The 27,092-nt window shown below is 47.6% G+C and overlaps 4 protein-coding genes and 1 pseudogene across 11 annotated transcripts; 3 read left to right on the top strand and 2 right to left on the bottom strand.

The window, feature by feature from the left end:
• Positions 1-144: 144 nt before the first annotated feature.
• On the top strand, positions 145-2,437 carry LOC117838560 (uncharacterized). Its single transcript, XM_034718634.2, has 5 exons — positions 145-629; positions 1,130-1,258; positions 1,387-1,551; positions 1,696-2,001; positions 2,104-2,437. The coding sequence occupies exons 1-5, from the start codon at positions 372-374 to the stop codon at positions 2,242-2,244; spliced, it is 999 nt and encodes a 332-aa protein (XP_034574525.1). The 5' UTR covers positions 145-371; the 3' UTR covers positions 2,245-2,437.
• Positions 2,438-3,422: 985 nt separating this feature from the next.
• Positions 3,423-9,156, bottom strand: LOC117838559 (origin of replication complex subunit 2). Of its 8 annotated transcripts, XM_034718633.2 has the most exons (7): positions 7,098-7,656; positions 5,722-6,934; positions 5,515-5,621; positions 5,277-5,409; positions 4,320-4,614; positions 4,010-4,237; positions 3,423-3,931 (listed from the first exon to the last, which is right to left on the bottom strand). In XM_034718633.2, the coding sequence occupies exons 2-7, from the start codon at positions 5,899-5,901 to the stop codon at positions 3,735-3,737; spliced, it is 1,140 nt and encodes a 379-aa protein (XP_034574524.1). In that variant the 5' UTR covers positions 5,902-6,934; positions 7,098-7,656; the 3' UTR covers positions 3,423-3,734. The 8 variants fall into 8 exon arrangements, 1 of the variants encoding a protein (XP_034574524.1); XR_011897068.1 differs by lacking the exons at positions 3,423-3,931; positions 4,010-4,237; positions 4,320-4,614; positions 5,277-5,409; positions 5,515-5,621 and having other exon boundaries at positions 6,532-6,934; positions 7,098-7,193; positions 7,641-9,156; XR_011897069.1 differs by lacking the exons at positions 3,423-3,931; positions 4,010-4,237; positions 4,320-4,614; positions 5,277-5,409; positions 5,515-5,621 and having other exon boundaries at positions 6,532-6,934; positions 7,098-7,185; positions 7,641-9,156.
• Positions 9,157-11,146: 1,990 nt separating this feature from the next.
• LOC117837976 (uncharacterized) lies at positions 11,147-17,503 on the top strand. The gene is made up of 10 exons (XM_034717815.2): positions 11,147-12,071; positions 12,330-13,478; positions 14,057-15,181; positions 15,356-15,397; positions 15,755-15,831; positions 15,981-16,065; positions 16,138-16,221; positions 16,311-16,412; positions 16,499-16,597; positions 17,044-17,503. The coding sequence occupies exons 1-10, from the start codon at positions 11,406-11,408 to the stop codon at positions 17,167-17,169; spliced, it is 3,555 nt and encodes a 1,184-aa protein (XP_034573706.1). The 5' UTR covers positions 11,147-11,405; the 3' UTR covers positions 17,170-17,503.
• A 224-nt stretch (positions 17,504-17,727) lies between these two features.
• On the top strand, positions 17,728-18,729 carry LOC117837977 (uncharacterized protein At5g64816). Its single transcript, XM_034717816.2, has 2 exons — positions 17,728-17,887; positions 18,011-18,729. Exon 2 carries the CDS (start codon positions 18,023-18,025, stop codon positions 18,398-18,400), a length of 378 nt encoding a protein of 125 aa, XP_034573707.1. The 5' UTR covers positions 17,728-17,887; positions 18,011-18,022; the 3' UTR covers positions 18,401-18,729.
• A 4,847-nt stretch (positions 18,730-23,576) lies between these two features.
• On the bottom strand, positions 23,577-24,306 carry LOC140221243 (tryptamine benzoyltransferase 1-like; annotated as a pseudogene).
• Positions 24,307-27,092: the final 2,786 nt, after the last annotated feature.

Here is a 27,092-nt window from a genome sequence, read left to right as displayed (position 1 = left end):
GGCCGGGAGGAGAGGAGCAGAGATGGGCCGACCCAGCAAAGGATTAAAATTTGCCAGCCCAGCAGCCCAAGTTTTCGTTAGTTGCCGTGGTCTTGTGGGTTGAGTTGACTAGACTAGAAAGACTGACAGGCTCAGCAGCAACTCTGAATCCAGTTTAAAATGGTGATAATCTCCCACCAAATCCCTAAAAAAATTTCCTCGTTTCAATCGCATCATTATTCTTCTCGCCCTAGCGTAGCTGACTTCCCCCGATTTGTTGGGTTGGCTTCGAGGCTCGAGCAGGAGAGAGAGAGAGAGAGAGTGTGCAGTGCTAGGCTGCTAGCTTGGATCGAATCGGCTGCCGTTGCACTGCTGCGGTTGCCGGCGGCGGCATGAGGGTGGTGGTGACGGGCGCGACGGGGTACCTGGGCGGCCGCCTGTGCGCCGCGCTGGCCGGCGCGGGGCACGCCGTGCGCGCGCTCGTCCGCCGCTCCAGCGACGTCTCCGGCCTGGCCCCCGGCGTCGAGCTCGCGTACGGCGACGTCACCGACGCGGACTCCCTCGCCGCCGCCTTCGACGGCTGCGACGCCGTGTTCCACGTCGCCGCCGCCGTTGAGCCGTGGCTCCCCGATCCCTCCTTTTTCCTCAAGGTAAGACTAAATCCTTCTGCTCGCCTGATTTTTCAGTTCAGCATTTGAACACCGCAGTTTTTTTTTTTGGGGGGCCACTGGAGCGAGGGAGGAGCCAAAATTGTAACGAAATCTGTTGATAGCTGTTCATTTCGGATATACTATGAGCCATTCCTCATTCAATTATGATATGGTCGCAATTTCACACCAACTCCTGTCGGAGGGAGATTCCGCCCCTTTCAGTCCGTGTAGCATAAAAGGCGCATTTATTGCCAGCCGACAATGATACGCCAAACTGTTCTCTTGGCAATTCCTGGCACTGTGGTGCCATACTCAAGTTAATTTCTGTGTAAGCTGTAGGCACTGGTATGGTAGCATTGCTTATGCTAACTAAGTCCTCATCTTAGTACAGTTTCCTATATGAAATAAGGTTAGAAAATAATTCAGGAGACAGTGCATGAAACTGGAACACAAATTAAATAAGATTGGTATAAGAAATGCACATTTTCTGCTGTGGTCAGGTTAACGTGAGGGGACTTGAGAATGTGTTAACGGCTGCCAAGAGAACCCCAACTGTGAAGAAGATAGTTTACACATCGTCCTTCTTTGCAATTGGCCCAACTGATGGTTATGTTGCAGATGAGACACAGGTAAATCCGTATTCTTGAATTCTGTCTTTTAATGATCAGTTCCAACCAAGCTCCTTTAATCATACATGTGTATATAGAAAGGCTTACATCTGCCAGTTGTCACATAGTTCAATTGTTCTAAATTGCAGATGCACCCCGAGAAAGCCTTTTGCACTGAGTATGAGAAATCAAAGGTTCTTGCAGATAGGATTGCACTGCAAGCAGCAACAGAAGGGGTGCCGATCACAATTGTCTACCCAGGAGTTATCTATGGCCCTGGAAAACTTACAACTGGAAACCTTGTTTCCCGCATTGTAAGCGAACTTTCTTCCACACTATACGTCAAAGATCTGTTATTTGTTCTGAAATTGTTTGAATTATAAATTACAAGAATATCCACTTGCAGTTTGTTATGAACATAGCCATGAGTACAACCTGAACCTTAATGTTTCTTGCAGTTAATCGAGAGGTTTAATGGGCGCTTGCCTGGTTACATAGGAGATGGGTATGATAGAGAATCATTCTGCCATGTTGATGATGTTGTCAGTGGGCACATCGCAGCTATGGAGAAGGGCAGAGTGGGCGAACGATATCTCCTCACTGGAGAAAATCTGTCATTCAAGCAAATTTTCAATATGGCTGCTAACATCACAAACACAAAGGCACCCCTATTCCATGTACCCCTCTGGTTGATTGAAGTATATGGTTGGATTTCAGTTTTTGTTTCTCGCATCACTGGAAAGCTCCCACTAATCAGTTACCCGGTAAGCCCGCTATTTTCTGCTTTACACAATTAAGTTTATTATCTACACATAAGTTATGCTTTGGGATTTGGGTTAATATTTTGTCCTTAATGTGTGTTGCAGACTGTGCATGTTCTTAGACATCAATGGTCGTACTCATGTGACAAAGCAAAGACGGAACTGGGTTACAGTCCAAGGAACTTAACTGAAGGTCTATCGGAGGTGCTCCTGTGGCTCAAGGATGAAAAACAGATAAAATTTTAGTGATCCACCCTTTTTTACTTCTCACTTGTAACATTTCACATACACTGAGTCACTGAGATGTCTCTTTAGATATACTGCTCATGTGCCGTGTATATACTTTGATGTTGCATTATATTGTAAATTGTAATCATATCAATCAGAAGTATGTAACTCTGGTATCACGCAATAAAGGAAGAACCAATGCTATTTTCAATTTGATCCTCTGTACCCTGTAAGTTGTCCGAGTAACTGCATGAACTGTTGTTCCCAATATAATGCTGTCATGCTCATGTAACTATTCAGATGTCATACATGACTAGGAAAGTAAAGTAGAGAAAACGGACGCCTTTTACTTGAAGGAAACTGTGCTTATTTGGCAAACCTTAGCATGCAGCACCATCCCCTGTGTCCAGTTACTCTAGCACTACACTACACATGTGGCTCCATAGTTGTAGAAGGAACCAAATGGGCAGGAATCAATGCAGAAGATTCTGATCTTGTGGCACCACCGTGGTGATGGTCGGCCGATGACTGCACCGCTTGAGCTTCCTGCAGCTGGGCACGACGGACTGGCATTCCCCTCTGCCTGCAAAGAGTGGTGATAACTGATAGCCAGGCTTAGACACAGACTGCAACACTTCTGTGAGCAACCCTAACAGCATTTTGATCAGCAGCTGCCGACGAGAATTTCAGATATGGCTTTAAAAAAATCCTTCCAAAAACACATCTCAGAAACATTGTAAACATGAAAGAATAAGGCAAAGGCATGCCTTGCTGTGCCCTCCATTGTAAGACACTCTGAAACTTGATAAGACAGGGCTGTGCCATTCATGTGAAACTGTGACCGATTAAATTTACAGACATATTAGGCCTTACAAATTTGAGACTTGCACAAGATTGTGAGAATACAGATGATGCAGGGCATTCCCATGGTTTTGCATTGGTTATTCAGTGCCAGGAATGAAATTTACTCCGTGAGCACAGCCAACAAACAAACTTCAAGTGCTTGGGAAAATGATAAGGATGAAACCAAAACGTAGTGGTTTCTGTCACCATTTTGCTTGCTGTAATGTAACTTCTAAAGTTGAACTAGCCATCACTACGATTACATGGTGAAAATCCAGTGTCTACTTGCTGCTTGAGCTGCATTTGCAGATCTTTTGGCATACTGCATGCCATGTCTATCACTTTCAGTACCATTGTGCCAAATAGATATACCAATACATTGGGCAGCGCCAACTGCCAATGGCCAAATCACAGTTCATGGTAAAGTTTTCAAGGCAAAGAAACAAAAAATGCCGAGCGTAGCAGAGAGATTCACGCAACATGCTGCCAATTAAGAGAGGCAATAGATAATCCATGTACAATTACAGACTGAAATGCTCATCTGAGTTCTTTCCAAGGTGATGTGTTTTCCTTTGATCGGGAGCACATTCTTCAGTTACATGCAGCAGAAAACCCTCAAACTTCAGAGTTAACTGACCAATGGAACAATGTCCAAGATCAGGATGTCAAGCCAATTCTTGCAGCAATTTCTCCAATGCATCAGAAACAAGAGGAATCCGGAGGCAATCTTGGCCATCAGAGTGCTTTCTGATCTTAACCAGATCATGATCTTTAAACTCTGTCAGGTGGGAGTTCAATGTCACTTGACTGCTTACAAGAAAGCGCTCACGGCATTTTGTATACAAGCTACTGACAGGCATACCTGAGAAACAAAGCCAGTGAAGTATTAGTATACAACCATCTCAACTCTTCCAGGAATCTAACAGTACAATGAACTCACCTTCCTCCTTTTCATTGGCCAACTGATATTCAGCAAGAACTCTGAAAACACTTTGTGCATTAGGTGTCAGACTCTGCAGAACAACTAGAGCTGTTTTTGTGGTTTGGGCGTGACCACCACTAGCAAGGATCAATGGGTAGAAAACACATTCGACTTTGTAAGGTGCAAATGTTGGGACGTGGTACCAGCTCCACTTGTACTGAGTGTGCACCATCTTCTTGTCCCATACTACAATAGATCCAAGTTTAGGGTATCTTTTACAATGAAGGGATGAGTGAAGGATGAAGCTAAATATGTGCAACAAACTTACACAAAGGGGCATTAACATGGTCTGTTGATGCAACAACACGGACTTGTGGGCAGCAAGAAACTTGTGCTAGACACTGCTGTGATTCAGCATCACGCAATGCAGGTCCATCAATATTGTGTATAAGAAGGCACACCTGATCATCCACATCATCTGATGTCTGTCTCTTCAGAAATGAGATGATGTCATCGAATGATTGTGAAGGAAAAGGTTGTGATAACTGGGACCTCGTTCCCGGTTGACGTTTGCGCTTAGATTTTGTTTGATCCCAGAACATTTCAGCTATTGTTGCTATGACCTGGAAATGTAATAGTTTAAGCAGAACTAGTGAGTCCTTTTCAAAGCATACATGTAGATAGAAATCAATAAAATGTTTAAAGTAGTACTCCCTCCATTCCAAATTGTAGGTCGTTTTGGCTTTTCTAAGTGCATAAATTTTGCTATGCACCTAGATATAGTATATGTCTAGATGCATAATAATATCTATGAACCTAGAAAAGCATACAATATGGAACGGAGGGAGTACATGAAATGGAACTGTGGAAGCACTCTGACTCAAAATTGACCAAATCACAGGTGCATGTTCAAGGTGTTAAATTTGAATAATCAAACAAATATAACTCACTAAGTGTTCCTGCCCTGGACATATAAATATAGAAATTGAAGTCAAGGAAATGAAAATGCAGGCCACATAGGGGCTTTCTGTCCTTCCATTTTTCCAAAGTTATATTCTAACGAAGGTTAAAGCTGATTCGAGCTTCAAAAAACAGAAGCTAAACCTGCATAAGACTTTGCATAATAAATTCATGCCTTGACACCTCTCTGTTTAGTTTGCCTTTTCCACATGAATTGGACTTCAAAGCAATTCATGAACATGCTCAATGGATTCAGAGCATTTGAACAGCAGCAGGATAGTGCAACCAATACTTGGAGATCAATATTGGGCAGACAAGGTCATACCTGCTTCAAGTTAATGGATGGAAGATAGCCATTGATTACAATTACAGTAAAATCAGTCAACGTAGTGGAGGCGAAATCCTCGAGCAGCTGCTTCTTAGATCCAAACCCATACATCAAGAGACCAAAACCGCACCTACATCAGAACAAGGCATCGATTACTCACTCCAATCCACAATATCGTTAACCAAACCGACTCAAAGTCAAAGACTGCACAAGTGCAGCGAATTTCGGAAGAAACCTTAGCTCGAACAGCCAGTTGCGGTACTGGTCCTTGTAGCTTCTCGTGAGAGCCTCCACCTCTTCCTCGTGCTTCGGGGGGATCTCGGAAAGGGATGCACGCAACACCTGCAGAGGGTCGGGAGATCCCAAATTGGTACATGGATTCGCGCCGCGAGAGATGGGGTGAAGATGCTGTCAGGGAATGCGGGGTGGGACGCCACGAGACCTGCTCATCGACGAGGTTGAGGTCGGAGAGCTTCCCCGCGGCGGCGCGGGCGCGCTTCTTGCCGGAGGAGGGCTCCTTCTCCTTGGCTAGGAAGTAACTCCTGGAGAACCCCGCCTCCTCTTCCTCGTCCTCGGAGCCGGAGCTGGCTGCCGCCGCCGCGCGGCCGCCTCTAGGGGCCATCCCTGTTTCCGTGTCTGTCCGCCGCCGCCGCAAAGATGTAGAACGACGGAGAGGCGCGCAGCCGGTTTTACCACTGGTAGGCGGCCTGATGTTTCCCGCGCAGTTCTATCTTTTCGCGGGCGATGGCTACATGGGCTGGGCCTTTATCTAAGCAGAATGTGTGTATTGGTGCGGTGCTTTGATGGCCCATTATGCCATCAATTCAACAACTTGTGTTGAGATACTTCAAGTTGAATTCAACTTTAGATTCTGTTGGGTACCATATGTCCATATCACTTCAAATTGCATTAGATCTGCTTTCATGAAATAAAGCCTTTCTGCTACAATGTCACCAGATGCTCTCATCTCATCAACTTCATCAAACCTAAATTTTCCAAGACATAAACTTTGAAAGGGCCAGGCCCAGTTGAGTTTGTACTATCTATATTGCTGGTCGTTCACGATGATGGTTGGAGATTTGAACTGCAGCCAATCTGACTGCCCAAACAAGCCGTTCAGTGGAACGGAAGTAAGGAAGTTTGGACGGCCAGAACCCAGAATTTTCGGATAGTGCTGTCCACTCAGAAAACCTTGCATCACGCTGACCAGAAATAAATTGGCTCTTACTCTCGAAAAAGAAAAGAGAATTGGTTTCACGTAAAGGGACAATAGCAATTAAGAATGTGGGACCAAACTACCAATAGTTTTTTTAGCCCATTTACGTTGAAGGATCAGATGCAATCTATAGAGGTATGATAAGCCTGTCGATGCCAAAGTGGAAAGTCTTTCCCTGTTAGACAAACTATACTCCAAGTCTCCAACATCAGCATATTCAAGTAGACCATGTTAGTTTGGAAGGTGAAAGATCTTGTGGAAGCCTCCTTGTGATGTTTTTCCACTACCAACACTTCTGCCGATGATGGCTGCCAGGGAGATGAGTTATGTACCACATGCAGGGAAGGACAGTCTGCACTCCAGTTTTCATTCCACCAACCCCAGTGAGGTAAAAGCACATTTCCGTTCATCTGGAGAACCTTTATTTTGCCTTCATTTCCTGTGAAGCAATCAGGAGATCAAAACTATGTTGTGGTAATGTGTGATAATATTCATATTCAATAAACATGTTGATTGATGAGCAAGACAATCCAAGGCGAGAGAAAACGACAAACTGTAACAGTAAGTAAAAATTGCTACATATATGCTGTAGAATATCAGACCTGCCGGTGGCCACACGGAATTACCACCAAAACATACAGGCACTTTGAGTGACTTCAGATCGAGAGCTGTAGGCTTTGATTTGTCTTGCTGCAATCCTTGCTCACAAACTAACATTAGGCCATCAACCATTGATAATATGAAAACAAAGGTAGTATTACAGGTTACTAAATTCTGCTAATTTTCGACAATTAGAATGACAAAAGATTTGAGGGTAGTGAAGTACTCCCTCCGTTCCTCATAAGTCATTCCAACTTTCTTGGAGGGTCAAACCATTTTATATTTGACCAAAATTATAGAGAGGATCACAAAAGGTTTATGGCACCAACTAGATATACTATGAAAATATATTTAATAAAGAAATTAATGTTAGTTATTTGGTATCATGAATGTTAGTATTTTATTATATAAATTTGGTCAAACTTGAGATGCTTTGACTCTCCAAGAAAGTTGGAATGACTTATAATTTGGAACGGAGGGAGTAATAAGTAGTTGAAACCTACCCTCTTTGAAATATGTGCGACTCAACAATCCACGGAGTCTACCTTATTTCGGTGTTATTACACAACTTCCACACAGCTTTGTCCAGAAGGTTTCGCTAACTCTACCCTGTCAATCATCATCCTCACTCTCTTTGCATCCTCTACCATTCCGGCATTTGCATAAATATTTGACATCGTCACAAAATTCCCAGCATTCTCAGGCTCCACCTGAACCAGCTGCTCAAATGCAATGCTTGCAAATTCCACATTGTGATGCATCCTACTTGCAGACAGCAGAGCACCCCAGACAATTGCATTTGGTTTCATCGGCATTTGAGCAATAAATTCCAAGGCCTCCACAAACCTCCCATCACGCGCAAGCAAATCCACAACGCAGGCGCACTGCTCCATAGTTGGGATGAGACCAGCAACCGACACAAAGTGCTGGAATAGTGCAAGCCCTTCATCCACCAAGCCACAATGGCAGCATGCCATGAGAACGCCCGTGAATGTCACAGAGTCTGGCTGCATACCACACTGCACCATCATGTCCACAAGCTCAAGAGCCCTCCTTCCGTATCCGTTCTTCGCAAGTGCCCCAATCATCACGTTCCATGACACAACATCCTTCCGTTCAATCTCCAAGAACACATGCTCTGCGTCACTGACACAGCCGACGCGGGAATACATGCTCATCAGCGCATTCCACAAAATTGTTTTTGAACCACCACCATGGCTCCTCAGCATGTTCCCGTGGACCTGCCTGCCGGACTCCAAATCAGAAGCCCCAAGCACCGCCACAGCTGTGCGGGCATTCCCTCGAACACCTCTCATGCGCATCTCCCGGAAGCAATTCCACGCCTCACTGTCCCTCCCGGCACTAGCAAATCCCCCGATCATGGCATTCCAGGACACCACGTCCTCACCGTCCATGCAAGCAAACACTCTCCGGGCAGCGCCGACCTTCCCGTACCTCGCATACAGGGCGACCAGCGCCGGACCTGCCGAGGCGTAGAAGACCAGCACCGCCACGTTCTTGATGCCGTAAGCGTGCGCCGCGCGCGCGGGGAGGAAGGCTGACGCGCGGCGGCAGCATGAGACGAGGCAGGAGAGGAGCTCGGCGTCGGGGGCGACAGCGGACGCGGAGGCGGCGAAGAGGGAGAGCGCCTCGTGGGGACGGCCGTGGCGGGAGAGCGCGGAGAGGACGGTGGTGTAGGAGGCGTTGGACGGGTAGGGGAGGAGGTAGAAGGCGCGGAGCGCGGATGGGAGGAAGCCGGTATGGGAGTAGGCGGAGATGAGGGCGTTGGAGGCCGGCAGGGAGGAGGGGAGGGCGCCGAGCTTGAGGCCCGCCGCGTGGAGGGCGGAGACGGCCGGGGCAGCGGCGCCGGGCGAGGAGGTGGCGGCGGAGTGGAGGAGGCCAGGGAGGGAAACGGGGTCGAAGGGGACGGAGCAGCGGTCGCCGGCTGCGGGCGGCGAGGTCGGGCGCGCGTGGTGGTGCTCGAACATTGGGGGCGTGCGCGGCGGCGCCGGCGCGGGTTGACTGGCTGCAGATCAGAAGCATCAGACGAATGAAGCCTATTTCCACGTTAATCCAACGGCTAGGACTAGCAATGCCTTGCTTTTCTGGAGTTTTTTTGGTTTAAACCCAGTTCTGTAAACTTTCCATCGTGCTTCGAATAAAATTCAAATTATCATTGAAGAAAATTAGCAAATCTGATAGCATGGTGTCATGTAGCCGAATTCGACATAATGTTTGGTGCTGTCACGACACGTCTACAAGAGGATGTCTATGATGTACTCGAGTATTTTAACATCCCCACACACTCGAAATCCTCAACCATCGGATCTTCATCTAACGCTTGCTGCTTCTTCCTCCTCCTCCGTTCTTCTTCCTTGATGCACCTGCGAAATAAAAACAGAAGCAACGAAGCTTCTTCCTAAGCAACGTTACCCCTGCCCCGCCCTCCTCCACTCGTCTTCGGCGGCTCCCGCCGCCGGATCCGCCACCGCTTCCTTCCCCCACGCTAACCACTCTCGATTTGGTGCCCCGCCCCCCACCTGGCCCAACCGCCGTCCTCCACTGCCCGGGCCCGCGGCGCCACCGCCGCCGTGCCTCGCCACCCCCGCCGCCTGTCCGGCCTGCCGCTGCCGGTCCTCCCTCTAAGCCCGGCAGCACCAGGAACCCCAAGGCCCGAAACCCTCACACCAGGAACCCCCAAGGCCCTAACCTCTTTCCCTCACTGGAGCTCGCCGGAGATGGATCAAATGGAGTTGGATCTTGTCAGAGATGAAGAAAATGGGGTTGAATCTTGCCGGAGATGAAGAAAATGAGTCAAATCTCACTACAGATGGGTTGGAAGGGATGAGGAAAAAAATCGGGTGTGGGAAGCTCAAGAAACAGCCGAGCACGGTATAGCTTTCCCCCGTCTATAAAGAGAAGAAGAACAGATAGCACCAACTCGATCGATGGCATTCGTATCGTCAGCAAAGGAGATTTCCAGCCTATGTTTAACTTCAGCTATAGAACGCGTGAGGTCTCATGATGTCCCGGGTAAATTGCAGACAAGTTTGTAAAACCTCGAGCAGCAAGTATTCCTTTGCTCTACCGAACTTGACAGCCTCTCTTCAGCTTCGGATAGCGTATGATCGGCACCGAACATTAGCTAACCGGTGACAACAACGCAGGCGCCAGGCTGGGATGCAGTACGCAAAGCCAGCTGGATCGGCTGTGTTTGCTAACTTAGCCACAATCCCACAAAAAAGTGAACACCAACCTTTCTTCGTTTTTTTTTTGCGATGAACAACCAACCTCCCTGGAAAGTTAGTTGGAGATCCTAATCAGTGAACATAATAACTTTCAAAACAGCCAGTATCTCGCAGGCTTATGTAGTATTGAAATGAATTTGTTCATTTCAATAGTACAGTAGAAAGCAGAATCCGAACCCAAGTCAAAATGTCAAGTGTGAGGACTGAGGAGTCGCACCAGGAAAAAAACGTGAGAGGTCTCGCGGCTCTTCGAGGACCGAGGGGGCTTCCGTGCGCTGGATAAGTAATTCAAATTAGAAGATTCAACATTGTGTATGAGATTTAACATTTTAGCATATTAGATTTAACATTTGTTTAAAATTAGATCAATATTTGTAAAATACTTAATTCAACATTTTATAATAGATACCTTCAACATTTCCGAACACGTATTTCGACATCTTAAAAATATATATTCAACATTTTTATAAACCTACATCAATATTTTTTTTAAGGAAATGTCCATGTTTCTTTTCTTCTCCGGTGTCGGCAGGGCAGCAGCTGGGGAGGTTCAGCGGGCGTAGGTGGCCGTGGCGACTCCGGCAGGTGCGGCAGCGACACGTGGCCCGGTGGAGACGGCGGCGGCGACATGGCTAAGAAGAAATTAAGGTCGTGGAAGATGGGTACATCTAAGGGGTGAAATTGCTTTGCACGAATCTTAAATTTGAAGCCGGTATAGCTAACAGGCTACCGGAATCCGGATACCATGTAGGAATAGCGGCTTTTCGAAGCTTCGAGTCCAAGTGTCCAACCCAAACTCAGTCGGCCCATCAAGGAAACCAAGCCCAACCCGCCTCGCTCCCCGTCCCGTACCGTCTCCGGCTCCCCTCCCTTGCCGCACCACCGCGCCCGTCTCCTCCCCCTCTTCTCCGGCGAATATTCCCCGCGCCGCGTGCCCTCGCTCGCCTTCCTGCCCACGGCAACCGCCGCGCCCGTCGAACACATCGCCCAATCAACCCGGAAAAATCACACCCTCCCGAAGAGGAGAGGAGAAGCCACCCGCGACGCTTCCCCGTGCCGGCGATGCTGCGACGCGTCCTCCTCCGCCGTTTCCACCAGCACCACCACCGCCTCCGCCCGCTCTCCACCACCCCGACTCCACCCGCCTCTCCCGCGCCCTCCACCCCCTCCACCTCCGCCTCCCTCCCGATCGCCGCCACGCCGCCCCCTCCGCACCACCTAGCGCCCCGCCGCGGGGCCGCGCGCCGCCTGGCGCCGCTCCTCGCCTTCTCCACGCTCTCCCTCGCCGCCGTGGGCACGGTCTACCTCACCACCGACAACCTCGAGGAGACGCTGCACAGGTCCAGGGATTCGGCGGGGCGCGTCGTGGAGCGGATGCAGCACACGCTGACCGCCGCGCGGGTGCTCTGGAAGTCGCTCCTGTCCGTGCTCTCGTCGGCCAACCAGGAGGTGCGGTCCGGGTTCGAGCTGCGGGTGGCCGCGCTGCTCGCCGACATCACCGCCGCCAGCGCCGCGCGGCGGGTCGCCATTGTCTCCGCGGGGGGAGGCGCCGTCGTCGACTGGCTGCTCGACAGCGTCGTGCGGGGGGCCACGCAGGCCGAGGCTGCCAGGGCCCTCGCGCACCTGGTGGCTGACCCCTGGGTCGCGCCCGCCGTTCTCGGGCGCCCGCGCGCGGTTCCCTGCCTCCTCCAGTTCATCTTCTCGTACCAGCCCACGCGCGGCAAGAAGGTAATGCCAGGTCTTCAACCTGTTTTTTCGGCTTTGGTAGATTGCCGTAATGTGGTTTGGTACAAGCTTGCAATAGTTTAATTCCACAGAAGTATTCAGATGTTGAGTGAGTATAGCTTGTGGCCTAGCTTATGATCATACTCAGGTGTACTTTAGTTTATGAGAAGCAGCAGCCAAATTTTTTAATGTTCTGGGCTCTTGCTTTTTTTGAGATACAATTAGTTCGTTGTACCTAACATATTTTCTTTTTTGAGACAGAAATCTTCATTCGATGGTTCAGATCATTCTAAAGGGAGGAGCATGCTTGTGGCTGCACTTATGGATATCATCACTTCAAACTGTGATAATGCAGACTACTCGTCGTTTCAGCCTTTGCTGCCTGCAGATGCTGATACAAGAGACATTGCAGCAGTAATTGAAGTCATTGAGCAAGGGGGGATGCATTTTGATGATCATGAGGATAACAGCAGCAATGATGGTGACACAGGATTAAAAGGTATAGGTATTAAAGTGCTTGGTGGAACTACTATATTGGGATTCTCTAGAGGAAACAACTCCTTGGAGTTGGATAACTCAGATGATATGCTGGAAGTCTCACATAACAGTCGAAGATTAGTGGCGCAACAGACTGCTATTGAGTCTCCACTAGTTGAGAAATTAAGTTCATCTGTCCCAGGCCTTTGGGATGACTTGCAGAGGGAGCATGTGGCTGTACCTTTTGCTACATGGGCTCTTGCAAACTGGGCAATATCATCTGATTTGAATCGCACTCGTATTCAAGAACTTGATAGTGATGGGCGTGCAGTGGCAACTGCATTGAAAGCATCTGAAAGAACTGTCAAGTGGCATGGAACTCTGGTGGCTCGAGCTCTTTTGGAAGACCAGAAGTTGGCCTTGGCTCCATCAGTTCCTGATTGGTGTTCTAGTCTTCTTTCTACAGCTTCTCAGGCTACTATGAACAATGACATGCCATTGGGTCAACTGTCATTATCAACTTTCCTATTATCCATGACACGGTGTAATGAGTCAAAATTTGTGATAAGGCAGAAGGGCCTTCATCCACTTCGCAGTATTGCAAAAAAGATAGAAAATCAGAATGGCCAGAGCAGTATGAAAGAATCAATAGCAAGTGCACTGAGTTTGCTTTATGCTGGTGAAGTTCCTTTATCACTTGAGGAGTCTCAAAGATGGTCTGGCATTCTTCTTAGATGGCTTTTTGATAAAACTGTATCAGATAAAACACATCTTACAGCTGTGAAAATCCTTTCATGCATACTTGAAGACTATGGTCCAGCTTCTGTGCCAATTTCTCAGGGATGGTTAGCTCTTGTCCTTTCAGAGATTCTTGGAGACAACAAGGCCCAAAATTCAAAGGGAATCACACAGCCTGAACCAGAGAGGGTGAAGGTACTCATTTCATATCTTTTACTAAAACAAAAATATATTTTGGAGGAGTGTTTTTCCCGGTGTAAAGATCTTAAGCATGTATACACACAATCACACCATAAAAATGGATAGGTTCTACCTCTGACAAAAGTACTACATTTGTTCAAATATCAATGTTTTAGACATTATTACAGTGCAAGACCTTTGATATGATGGTTTTAACAGTAGTTTGTTAATATGCATGATAAAAATGTAAATACTTCATGACAATGTGTAGCTGTATAGAATAGACTGTTTGTTGTGTTCATAGGCAAATTCTATAAAACATTCATGCTTTGACAGAAACAAGAATATCTTTTGATTAGAATGTTGGTTTTGTAACAAAGTTAAAGCATTAAATGTAACATCGTCTATTATCCAGACATGTAGCAGCTGCCCTATTCTTTTGATCTAATATTATCATGTTATAATATATAGCCATGATTTGCATTATGGAATTTAGCATGTTACAAAATCCTAATGACTTATACCGGTACCCTTTCTCACTCATATTCTTGTTGTTCATCCTATCATCCTAATACAACTTCTGTTATTGACAGAGTCCGGTTGATTACCATAATGCTTCCACCGCAACTCAGGTCCTGAATCAATTAGGTAGCGCTGTTGTTAAATTAGCAAGCGCTCAATCGGGCTATGAACCTGGATCTGATGACAAAGACAAAGTACCACTTGCCGATTTTTTATCTCTTGAACCATTTGCTACAGCTCTAAAGAATTTGAACAAAAAGAATCCACCCAAATTTGATGCTGCTGACTCAGCATCAGCTACGCTCAAGGGATTAAAAGCTCTAGCTGAGCTTTGTTCTGAGGATGGTGCATGCCAAAAGAGAATAGCTGATTTAGGAGTTCTTTCCTTGTTGAGGCATATCCTCCTGGGTGATGATTATGAGAAACTTGCTGCAATTGAAGCATATGATGCATCACGTATTCGAGAAGTGCAAGGCAAGAATGTGTCTGCTTCCAATGTTTCCACTACTGATGGTACCACTGATCCCTCAAGTGTACGGGTTCCTCCTGCCGCACATATCCGAAGGCATGCTGGACGGCTGCTCACCATTCTCTCTCTTCTACCCAATTCAAAGAAGGAAATTATTTCTGATGATGTATGGTGCAAGTGGCTTGAGGATTGTGCTAGTGGGCGAATTCCCTGCAATGATATAAAGCTAAAAAGTTATTGCAGGTTAACATTACTGAACATATTCTGCTCTGAGAGTCCAAATACCAGAAGAGACTCCGATGAATATCCTGATTCAGAAAGCGAGTATAAAAGAAACTGTCCCCAGTTTGGAGATTCACTATTCTTGCTAAATCCGGAGTTACCTCTCGAGGTTCATTTGGACAATAGTGGTTTTAGGATTTCAAGTGTTCCAAGAGATAATTGTAAGGATGATGGAGATATTGAAGACTCTAGTGAAACTGGGAGCTCTGTAGATGGTGCAGATGCTGCATTAAAAAATGCCCCTTTGATGGATGTTGTGTTTGTCCATGGCCTTCGTGGTGGCCCTTTCAACTCATGGCGAATAGCTGATGATAAATCATCAACTACTAAAGCTGGTTTGGTGGAAAGCATTGATGAGGATGCTGGGAAAGAGGGTACATGTTGGCCAAGAGAATGGCTTGCAGCAGATTTTCCTCAAGCACGTTTTTTTACAGTCAAATACAAGGTTTGTTCTTTCTCATCAATTCCATTTGCCTTGCTGTTCTTCTCACTTCGACACACATGTATTGATCCCCTTCCAATATTGAATTGTTCAGCAACATTTGAATATTTCTGCTGATACCATCTTGTTGCTATTAAACTCTTCAATGTTCTTATCAGTTTCAAATAATTTATGCAGACAAATTTGACCCAGTGGACTGGAGCCAGCTTGCCCCTTCAGGTTATAACTTCTGAGAATTATCTAGTTTTGTCTTGTGCACATGACCCCCTCTCTCTCCAAATTCTATTCCGTGCCAACTAAAGAATCTCGAGTTTTTGCGTGCTGTTTATATACCCTTTATATGTGGACCTGGAGTCCTGAACCCAGCTTGTCAACATTATAAGTTACAATCGAAGATTTTGAACTTTGTAGCAGTGTATACAATTATTGCTGCAAGGTTTTGTGTTGTGCTGCTGCTGCGATTTTTTTCCATAATTCTATCTTGCAAGATTTTGTCTGATACAGTATATGTTGGTATCTGTTTTCATATTATTAATTTTGGTGTTCTCTTACTGAAGATCCTATTTTGTTATATAGGAGGTGAGCTCTATGCTGCTGAGGAAGTTGGTGGCTGCTGGGGTTGGTAATAGGCCTGTTGTTTTTGTGACACACAGGTAAGGATGGTTTTGTTTAGTCTCTGATGCTACTTGCCCATGCAATTGCAGTGGCGTGGTGCTATATTTCTTTGCTAACTTCTCCCACTTTAATTGTTAGTTACTGAAATAACTGATAAGTTGCTTTCTCCCCATTTCCATATGTGCAGCATGGGAGGACTGGTGGTTAAGCAGCTGTTGTATCAAGCAAAGCTGAATAACTATGACAATTTCCTCAATAATACTGTTGGGCTGGTATGTATTTGTCTGTTAAATTTTGTGATCATCTGCGTGACTGAATAGGATTTAACTATGTCTGTACCACAGGTTTTCTATAGCTGCCCGCATTTTGGCAGTAAACTAGCTGACATGCCATGGCGCATGGGGTTGGTGTTTCGTCCAGCTCCTTCGGTATGGTCTTCAATTCTTCATATGACGAGCTTGTTTACCAACTGATTTTTTTTGTCTTTTATATATGTTCTGACACTAATTTTCAATAGATCGGGGAATTAAGAAGTGGATCTCCGAGACTAGTTGAATTAAATGATTTTGTGAGACAGCGCCATAACAAAGGACTTCTCAATGTTCTTAGCTTTAGTGAGGTAAAGGAAAGCACTCTCATTTATCCATACTGCAAAATTCCCACTACCACAATGCTAAGTTATATTGCTGATTGGCTTCATGACAGACCCAGGTCACACCGATTGTTGAGGGCTATGGTGGTTGGGCACTTCGGATGGAGATAGTGCCCATTGAGTCCGCGTACCCTGGTTTTGGGGAGCTTGTGGTAAGTTTTCTCTCAGTTCATTGCACTATTTAGACCATCATATAGGAAATTCTTATCTTGTACTCCATCGGTTTTTAAATATATGGCATTTTGGAAAAATTAATGAACTAATTAGCTTGTCTTGAACGTCATATATTTAAAAATGGAGGGAGTATCACAAGGGCTTATCATGCAATCATGTGGTGCAGACCAAATTAATTCCTGGTTATGTCAATGATAAACTTATGTTGATAGGCATATCTAGCTTCAAAATAGCATGGAAAGATGCAGGGAATAATTGATAATTTTTTAGATTACATAATCAGCTAGTAAACTTGTACACTGAGCCATGTGGATGGTTCTACATTTTCCCACCATTCCTTGTATGCTTCCATAAATTCCTTGTTCCATGGTAGTTCCAATTTATGCAAATTTAGAGGGCTTACTGTTCATTTTTTTTTCCGCAGGTTCTGCCATCCACTGATCATATAAATTCATGCAAGCCAGTGAACAAGAACGATCCTTCTTACGCAGAAACCTTGGCATTTCTGGAGAAGAACTTCAAATTGCGTCTAAAAAGAGTGGAATCCTAGGTTTTGTTTCGCAGGCGGCGTGTCATGGAATTTTTGGGCACTGGTGGAGGCTTCATTTCCGTTTTCCTCTGGAGACTCTGTTCTCCCTTCAACTGCGAAATGGTGGTTGATCTGTCTGACGGAGCGATTTGGGCGTGCTGTGTTTTATGAAGCTCGCACCCAACTTGTGTAGTATACTTTGCACATAGCGGATAGGCTGTAAATAGCTGTCTTTACCTTTGAGATAATTGCCCCCAATGTAAGATAAGTCATAGCACTCTACAGTATCATAACAGTATTTCATTCTCCGTTCAAAATTCAAAAGGATATACACGTTCCCTTTTCCTCTACTAAATTCCACTTTACATGCATGATTCGAGTTACCAAACGCCATTTTAATGGCCAAATGACTGAATCTTTTGTATTTTCGATTGGCTTAATCCTTTTTTTTAACGTTTCTCGGAAATATTTCAGTCTATTCAAAGTGGGCTTCGCGTTGTTGGGCATACAGTATGAAGACGGTATAAAACTTTCGGCCCATTTCCAGCCCGACCCCAACTCCAGCCACCATCTATCCATCTCCCCCCACCCCGCAGTCGCACAACAGCAGATTGGAGGAGTTGGGGAAAGGAAGCGGCGCCACCTCGTCGTCCTCGCCTAAAACCCTCGCCTCCCTCCACCGGTTTCCCTCCTCTCCTCCACCCGACGACGTCTGGGCGAGCAATCGGTTCATCTCAAGGTGCCACCACCAATTTCCCACCTCTTCGTCCCCCTTCTCGCCCCCACGGTTTACTCATACATCTCTGGCGGCTCGTGGGAGATTCGGCCAAATCTGATTCGTGCGGCCCCGATTTCGGCGCAGGCTCGCGAGGCGATGGTGGACGCGTGGTGGCCCCTGCTGGGCGCGGCGATCCCGGCGCTGGTGGCGGGCCAGTTCATCCGCATCAAGCGCCGCCGCGACGAGGAGCAGCGCCTCAAGGCGGCGCGCGGCCGCGAGAAGAGCTCCGACGAGGTCTTCGTCTGCGAGCGCGTCTGCACCTCCAAGCGGATGCTCAAGAAGGTGGGGGCCTTCTCCAAGGACCCCATCCCGGAGACCTGCGTCACCGTCTGCGGCGTCTCCGAGCTCGACGCCTGCGCCGACGCCTGCGCGCGCACCGTCTGCGTCAACCAGCACCAGGTGCCCAACTGGAACGACGTCTGCCTCAAGAGGTGCCAGAGCGAGTGCCTCAAGCTCTCCTCAACCCTCATGTAGTGGCCCTCTCGCACTTGTGCTGCGGCTCCTTAGGTACCAACCGTCAGGCTCTTCCCTGCTCCTATCCATATCATGGTTGAGGAAATTCAGACATCGATAACTGTCATTTATATATCTCAACGAATCGGAATGAGTGAATGTGGCTGGTCCTGTTTATTATGTCGTCCATTCCATTGACTCTTACACATTTCCTCTTTAGAAAGTGTTTGTCTCCGTGATTGTGATTGCTATGTGCCATATCCTGATTTTTGACATGTAACAGAACCTGTCTGGCCTCTAGGATGAAATGTTGAGTTCCATATGTGTTTCTATGAAGTTGTTGGATTCAATTTCATTCCAGTAGGATGCTTATGTCTTCTGAAGTGATGTAATTTGTTGAATTGATATTAAGTTTCAGTGTTTCACTCCTCTCTAGGGTGGTGGTTTCATGGATGTTGCACACAGACATCTATCACCCTTCACAGTTTAAGCTAAGAAGCCTGAAATCCTAGAGGTGTGGTTTCTAAGGTTTCAGGGAGTTAATTTGTGAGCATTGTTAGAGACTAATCTCTTGTTGGAGTTTCAACTTTCTGGTGCAAAGTGCAAACACCCAAGGTTCTGGTAATTTTGGTTTAATATAATTTGTTGATTGATTGATGACATGCCTCATTTGATTTAGTGTTCCTCTTTGTACCTCGCAACAACTGCTTTGGAATACTGTCAGAATTCAGAAAGCAATACCAGTACCATCTTCAAATCACCATGTATCCAGGTAGGAGTAAAACAGGTGGGTCGATTAGTTAACCTTTCTAACTCAGTACAAATATGGTTTTCTGAATTTTTTCTTTGGGCTGTATTAGCCTAACAGGCAAGTTGTCTTTCTTAAATCTGAGAACCAGGTCAGTGATTCAAGTATAAAGAACAGTGATGGTTGTGGTAGTTTAGGGATTGGGGGACAGTAAACTGCTACTAGTTTCAAGCTAACCGTAGGAGAGATCCATTAGTGTAAATCTTTATTAGTAGATTGCAATTAACTCCTTTTAATCTATTTGGACATTTTTTATGTTTTTGGTTGCATCTGTCCCAAGTTTCTTACGAACCACTAGGTGATGCGTATCTAGATGACAGGGAAGCACTTATCCTGGTCGGCTAGGCACTGCATTGGTGACAAGGCATACCTAAGTACCCTCACCTAAACCTTATTGCCTGAAGGACATTGCATTGCATCTGTCAAATTTCAGTGAGTTAAACATTGATGGTGGTTTACTTAACCATCTTGGTAATAGGTTCTCATGCAAGGGGTTACAAAAATGAATGCAAGGGGTTACAGAATGAATGCTTCTGTAAGAGAACTATACCTGTATGCAGTCTTCTTGACAAGAGGTTTTGTTTGATTTTTTTTATTCACTAGATTAACAGAGCTGTTTTCTTCTATGATGTCGAGCGAACGTAGCTAGTGTATTAGATATCTATTATTATTAGGCATCGAAAAATGATGGTGTCGGTGCATTGGATTTCTCTACCTCATTTCACCATCTCTGATGTTATTGATCTAGTTCCAAGTTTTCATTTGGAATTTCAAATTAATTTTCGAAGCAATTTCAGTGATGAGGTGGAAAACATCTTTTTTTTGACATAGCCACACCGTCAAATACTAGTAACAAAAAAAAAACTTCTAAAAAAAGAAGGCACTCCTTCAGGGCGTTCGCGCACATGATAGTACAAACGGGCATCACTCGTAACCTCAATCCATGCTCATATATTTCGATAGGGTGCAGGAGAAGTAGGATGGCCTGATAAACTCGTGACCTTGGAAAGAAATTGGGGCCACCTCCTCCAGCGCCCTCTTTCCCATGTCAACCGCGACCGGCCATGTCCTTGAATCCCTGGGTTTTGCCTTGGACATGATGCAAACAACATGGCCACTATCCATGCTCATCGATGGCACGGCCACCCTCAGGTCCTTCCGTCGAACTCCGACCACCGTCGCCGCCGCTGCCGAGCTCAGGCAGTAACGCGGTGTGGCCTGGACCGTTGGCAAGGACAGGCCGTCCTGTTCCAGGTGATGACCCTCCATCCAGCGTGCTCGTGGGTCTCCCCCGTGCCCGCGGTGCAGTCCATGGCCAGGTCCGAGTCGTGTAGCTCGTCCGAGGCCGAGACGTCGTGGACGACGCGCCTGAAGCGAGAGCTCCTACCTCTCGACGCACCTGATGGAGCCGTCGGCGGTGCAGGCATCGACGTCGCGGAAGCCCCGAGCGGAGAAGCACCGGTCGACGGCGTGGATCTCCGGGAGCACCGTGGGCAGCGGGATGAGGCGGTGCGTGGGGTCGTTCCCGGCGGCCGCGAGCACGTCGCAGGCCAGGATGCCCGCCCAGAGGTCGACGAAGCCTAGCCCGCCGCCTGCCCGCCTCCGAGCGCGATCACCTTGCTTGGATGGAGCAACGGGTCGGCGGTGAAGAAGGTGAACTGGACGGGTCGGCCTGTGCTGGTCTGCGCTGAGGCGGTGGTCGCGTTCTGGCAGTCGTCGGCGAGACGGCGACTAACGCCTCCGTGTCGAGGAGGACCCACGCGGAAGGAGGGCATCGGAGCGCGACATGGAGATCTGTGGAGTTGGACCGGGCCGGATTGGGCTTCACCTCGACCACCAAAGTCGCCAACGGACAGGATAGCACAATGCACATATATTGTTAGGGCACCAGCGATGTATGAGTGCACCTCTGGTTAGGTGGGATTCAACAATAATTTGATGTCGCATGTTATATTATCTTCACCAGGTTGAATCTATGAATATGGGACCCGCAGCCCTCCATCCCTATCTTCTCTCTCCTATTCTCCCTATATTATATTGCATGGGACCTGGTTCTATGTATGGGACCTGATTCCATATAGAATCAGCCTCACAGTATATAGGACTTGATTCCATAAGAAAGAGAGAAATATAGAACCAGCTAAGAACCACGTATTGGAGAATCCCTTAGAGACAGATGATAGAAGCTTGAAGAAATAAATATTTTCATAAGAGTCCCAATCCCCATGTACAGTCCTGGCATATTCGTATCTGCAATTCTCGACTCGAGGTACTTCTGCCGTGTTGGATTATAGGAGTAACCATTAATTGAGTAGCAACATGTTCAGTTGATCAGCTCAGCAAAGGTAGTTACTTCAAATTGCCAAGTTTTTCTAAATGACACGTGGCAATTTGCATGCCATAAGTAAGAATTAAGCAGCTTTTTTTAAGCGGCTGGCTTGCGCAGCCCTTAATATATGTGTAAATTGCACCCATCCCACAACTTGTATTATTGTTGTATCCATATGGCATATAAAATCCCATAAAAATATCTATCAGTTCAAAATTTACTACTAAGATCCTATTTGGATACTACTGGATTGAAGTGGAATGGGAGGGCTCGGAGAGAAAATTAGCTCATTTTAAACTCGACCATCCTTATTCTCTTCTAATCCTCTTCTATCAAACCAGCTTAAAGGGGAATAGAGAAATAAAAGGACACTCCTCACCATAGTCGCCTGATTAACCTTCAACCCAGCACTCATAACCTTAATTAATCCGTTTTTAGATATCTAGACAAACCGCATGAGAGGTAGTCTGTCCCGATGGAGCCATGTCCTTGGACCGAAATTGGCGCCACCTCCACCAGCGTCTTGTTTCCCATGTCAACCGCGACCGCCCATGTCTTTGTATCCGTATCCTTCACCTTGGACATGATGTAAACAACATCGCCACCATGAATGCTCAGGGAAGGCACGTCCATCATCAGGTCCTTCACCGTCAAGGCCGGATCATCACCACCGTCGCCCTCGCCCCCCAGCATCTCGCGCAGCAGGGATGAAGTATGGCCAGTGTCGTCGTTCGCAAGGATGTCGTCGACATGGACCAAGCTCTCCTTGCGCCAGCAGTCAGAAGCGGCCGTCCTGCTCCACACGACGACACTGGATCGGACTGGATCCAAGGAACTCGAACTGGATCGGCGATGCCCAGTCGGCGTCGCTGTACCTGTTCACCGGCAGGTCCGAGTCGTGGAGCACGTCGGAGCTCGAAACATCCAGCATCTCCGGGAGCACGCGCCTCACCTGGTGCTCCATCTCGACGCACCTGATCCAGCCGTCGGCGGCGCAGACGACGACGTCGCGGTACTCGCGCGCGCAGCGTGGCATGGGCCGCAACAAGTTGATCTGGTTGGTGGGGAGCAGCTTGGGCAGAGGGATGACGCGGGGTTTGGGGCTCTCGCCGAGCACGTCCACGGCCAGGATGACCTTGCGGAGGTTTACCCAGCCCAGCTCGCCACCTCCGAGCGCGATCACCTTGTCCAGAGGACCAAGGCACACGTCGCTCCCGAGCTCCAGCACGGTGCTGGCCCACGTGCCGCGATCGGACCGGAATACGTGGAGCTCGTACGTCCCGTCCTCCTCGTAACCGCGCTTGGACTTGACAGCGGCCAGGACGAAGCCGTCGCCGCCGAAGGGTACGATTCCGATGGGAGCATCATGCAGCTGGGGCAGCGGCGAGTCCGGCCGGCCGTCGACCAGCTGTGGATGAAGTAGTCGGGCATGTAGGCGAGGAGCGCGAGGTCACCCTCCGAGTAGGGGATCTGGCTGCTGCACGTCTTCCGGCCGTGGCAGTGGACGCAGAAGTAGGAGTCACGCGGCGGGTCCGCCGCGAAGAAGGTGACCTGGATGTCTTTGCCCGTGCTCGTGCGCGCTGAGGCCGTGGTCGCGTTCCGGCGGTCGGCGAGGACCGCCTTCGTGTCGAGGAGGATCCACGCGGGAGGACCGGCGCGGCCGGAGGCGGCGGCGGCATCGGAACGCGACATGGATCTGTAACTTTGTGCGGCTAGCCGGCTACTCGGCACGAAGGAAGAAGAGGAAGAGATTTACGTCGGTACGACCGTGCGAGTTGATGCGGATTATTATGGAGATATACAAAGTCCTTTCCTTGGTATGATATTGATAATTGGTCTAGCACGACATGCTCCAGCCGCGCCGCCGGCTAGCAACCGAAACCAGCCGGAGTCCGGGACGCCCTTCTCTTCGTGCGCGTCCGCTGCCCGTGCACCCCTGCCGCCCGATGTGCAACACCACCAGCAGCGGCGACGTGGTGCGCTGAACACCTTTGCAACTGGGAATCAACTGGGTCAAAACTTTTTTTTTGTGCCGACGTTGTATGACATAACCTCACCCAAAAACTCTTGAATGTTGGGAAAAAAAAGGAAAACAAGATTTCAGGTGACAGATGTAGAAGGTGCGTTGAAACAGCGCACTTTTAAAGAACACCGTTCGTACATAGCAACTACAAATCATGAAGGAATCCAAGTTGTGCGTCGTCGGCCGTTTGATCAATCGACGGAGTGGCAGATCCGCTCAAACGCCTCGACGTAGCACTCCGCGACGGCGATGAAGAGGTCGACGCCGCCCACCGCCACGGCCAGGCGCGACGGCACGAAGCCCATGAGCCCCTCGTTGGGCAGGTCCGGCGGCAGGAACGCGCACGGCGGCCTGGTGCCGAGGTCCATCTGGTGCAACTGGAACCCCAGCCAGCTGTCCACCTCCAGGTCCGGGCACAGCATCGTGCCGGCCGCCGCCGCCGTCGCCACGAGTTCCTCCCCCGTAGGTCCGCCACGGCTCCGAAGTCGACGAAAGACTGGATGTACTCGCCGTCGCACTACGGCGTCGCGGATCGCGTGGACCACTTGGCCGTAGCTCGAGTTCAGTAGGTCCTTTACCTGGAGCCTTTGGGAACGCCCATTGGCACGGCAGGGCTGGCCCTCGTTGTTCACGTGAAGGAACCGGCGGCCCGCGAAGTGAGGGTAGAGCGCTACGGCCCTCCTTGATCGCCTCGTTAGACGGCGCCGGCGCGGGGTAGGCGAGCACGGTGGGCAAAAAGACGTCGAAGGCGCCACCGTCGAAAACTGTCAGCGAGACCTTCTCGCCGGCGAGCGGGTGCCCGGTGGAGTAGACGGGCTTTACCATTGTGCTTGCCGGCATGATCTCCATTGTATTGCGTGATCTCTAGTGGAATTATATGTCAAGAAAACAACTTGGTTGAATTGTGTTGGTGTAGTTGGTGATGAACGACGAGAGAGATCCACTGCACATAAATAGACACACTCGCTCTTTCCACAAATATAAGGGATTTTAACTTTATCCTAAATCAAATTAATCTAAGTTTTCCATAATAATAATAATAATAATATTAATATGATATCATAAGGGTACCATTAGATCCATTTAGAAATATATTATCATAGCCTACTTTTTAGATGCGGTGGATATTAATACTCGTTTCAACATATTTTGTCGAACTTACTGTAGTTTGATTTAAGATAAATCCCATTATGTTTGTGAACAGGAGTAAATTGCAGTGCACGAATATGCTTCTGGTGCGCACAGGTGACCAAAACGTCCGGCATTTCTTTCCTTTACGTTAATCTTTCTACCTTTACCCGGGTAGCCGTGTCATCCTGGAAGGTACCACACGTCCCATCATAGATACTTGACATTTTAAGAAAAATCTAATCAAACTTTTAAAATTTTTCAATAAGCACATCCCTGCTACTCAAACACGTGTGGATATGTTCACCATAAGAAATATAGCTATCCTCAGTCTGCAAAACTTTTAATAAAACATATATTTTGGAAACATATAAAAACTATATATATATATATATATATATATATATATTTGTATGACTCATACCTTTTAAGTGTAACACATATGTCTTATATAGATATATTTATATTGAAAAATAATTTCAGATTGTATTCTTTTTGCAGCGTCTACAGTTGTTAAGATTGTACCTTTAAGATCACAAAAGCTCAACAATATAATGCGCATTATTTGTGACACGAGGCTCATTAGCTGCAAATGCCGCTTGTCGGTCGTCGTTGATTAGATGGAAAAAAACCCCACGCAGCTGCAAACTCACAGTTCGAAAGATCATACAAAGTCAATAATGTGGTTGATATATGCAAAAAGATCATACAAAGTCAATAATGTGGTTGATATATGCAAAAACACATTCAGCCGTCCTTTACCCCTCCCCATCAAACATCAAAGACTATTGTTGAACTGTCACTATATTGATTCCTAGAGCCAGAAAGCCAGGACATCCGCATCCAATCTTTTAATGGAAGTGCGATATCGATCGATCGATCTGTGTCGTGAATCGTTGAGATTAGCTGAGAACGTCTCTCGTGCATGCTCCTACCTACTCCCATGCTCCTATATTCCAACTTCCAAAAACCATCAAAATGTGTATGGAAAATATCAACCAAAAATATAAATGGGTAAATATGAATGCTCCTACCTACTCCCATGCAAAGATGAATGCTCATGCAAAATTTTGGGACAAACCAAATTTTGTGCAAAGAGGAAAAAAAGAGGATTAATATATTTATTGGCTCCGATGCATTGTTTATGTAGATCCACAACCCGACTGTATGGACTAAAGGAGATCCGCTTTTCTCGGAAGGCCCTCGCGTCATCCCTGTAGGCGACTCAGGGGCGGACGTCAGGCGCCACCACCAAGCCTCCACTGTATAAACGCGGCCGGCCACTACTGCTGCTCCGGCAGCAGCAGCCCCATTGCTCCCCTGGCCAGCGACGACAGCCTAGCTCCATTTTCTTCCTCCTCCAATCTTCTACATCTCCCTCCCTTCCATCCCTCTCATGCAGGCGAAAGTGGCCGGTTCGCGTGGGTGGACACCGGATCCGATGTTTGGTGGCCGGAATCGACCGGCAAGATGGATCTAGTCAGAGGAGGCATGTGCCCTGCACGGGCTGCGCCGGCTGCAACGACGCCTGCTTGCAGGCCTGCGGTGGCTACGACGGTAACCACATGGCGCGGCGCAGCTGAGGCGGTGGGCGGCCTTAGCGAAGTCGTACCTGGGGAGGATGGCCGGTAACTACAACCACAAACATTGTGCTTGTAACGGGTGCTCACGAACTCATCGTGCGACAAGTGTAGTATGGGACGCATTTCGTCAATGTTGGGTCCCAAGTGCTTCAGCCTCTAGTGATTGGTGATGGCGCGGTATGGGACGCGTCTCGTCGACCCTTGGGGCTGTGTTGTGATGGGCTAGGGTGCGCTAGCGAAAGCCACGGCGATGACGCCTTTGGGTGTCATTTTCCTTCTTGGAGGTGCCACCATGTCCCGATCCCACCCCATCACTAGATCTACAGGTGAAAACTTTGTCCCGGTGGGCGGCGGCGGCGACAACTATCATCATTTGCTCGGTGGAGGTTGTAAGGAAAATGGCTCTAGGCCATAGTGATTTTGGTGATTAGTGACAACATAGTCATTAGAACTAATGTGTTTGTAAGATGTACCTTTGTAGGTGTTTTATAGGTCCCAAGGATAAATTAGAATCCCATCAAAATGAGAAGAAAAAGAAAGATTTAGAAGAATCTTATGGCATCCAAATGATAGCAAAAATCTCAAATGATGGTAATGAAGCCGGAACAAAAATGCGTGAAGACTTGAAGCGAACCCTGTTGGAATTATGCACCAACACATTCCATCGATCTATATGATGACCATTGGAAGAGGCACTGAATCAGTCGGTGATGTGGAGGACATCAATAGGGCTAAGAAGTGTGCACTGTTACCACCGACACATTCGGTGGGCACAGTGAGCCTCCATCGAATTAGTCGGTGAGGATCGGCTCGGCTCAAGATCGGCTCTGGAAGTCTGAAAA

The sequence above is a fragment of the Setaria viridis genome, chromosome 9 (genome assembly GCF_005286985.2).
Source record: "Setaria viridis chromosome 9, Setaria_viridis_v4.0, whole genome shotgun sequence".
Taxonomy (NCBI): Eukaryota; Viridiplantae; Streptophyta; class Magnoliopsida; order Poales; family Poaceae; genus Setaria; species Setaria viridis.
The sequence above is the reverse complement of the archived record's forward strand: the minus strand, read 5'-3'. Positions and strand labels throughout refer to the sequence as shown.

Coding starts and splice junctions, on each gene's coding strand:
- LOC117838560 (XM_034718634.2), top strand. CDS start 372: ATGAGGGTGGTGGTGACGGGCGCGACGGGGTACCTGGGCGGCCGCCTG. Junction 1,259..1,386: donor ATGTTGCAGATGAGACACAG/GTAAATCCGTAT, acceptor TCTAAATTGCAG/ATGCACCCCGAGAAAGCCTT. Junction 1,552..1,695: donor GAAACCTTGTTTCCCGCATT/GTAAGCGAACTT, acceptor TGTTTCTTGCAG/TTAATCGAGAGGTTTAATGG.
- LOC117838559 (XM_034718633.2), bottom strand. CDS start 5,901: ATGGCCCCTAGAGGCGGCCGCGCGGCGGCGGCAGCCAGCTCCGGCTCC. Junction 5,410..5,514: donor AACTGGCTGTTCGAGCTAAG/GTTTCTTCCGAA, acceptor GTTCTGATGTAG/GTGCGGTTTTGGTCTCTTGA. Junction 3,932..4,009: donor GGCCAATGAAAAGGAGGAAG/GTGAGTTCATTG, acceptor TTTGTTTCTCAG/GTATGCCTGTCAGTAGCTTG.
- LOC117837976 (XM_034717815.2), top strand. CDS start 11,406: ATGCTGCGACGCGTCCTCCTCCGCCGTTTCCACCAGCACCACCACCGC. Junction 15,182..15,355: donor TTTTTACAGTCAAATACAAG/GTTTGTTCTTTC, acceptor TAATTTATGCAG/ACAAATTTGACCCAGTGGAC. Junction 16,066..16,137: donor TCAATAATACTGTTGGGCTG/GTATGTATTTGT, acceptor TCTGTACCACAG/GTTTTCTATAGCTGCCCGCA.
- LOC117837977 (XM_034717816.2), top strand. CDS start 18,023: ATGGTGGACGCGTGGTGGCCCCTGCTGGGCGCGGCGATCCCGGCGCTG.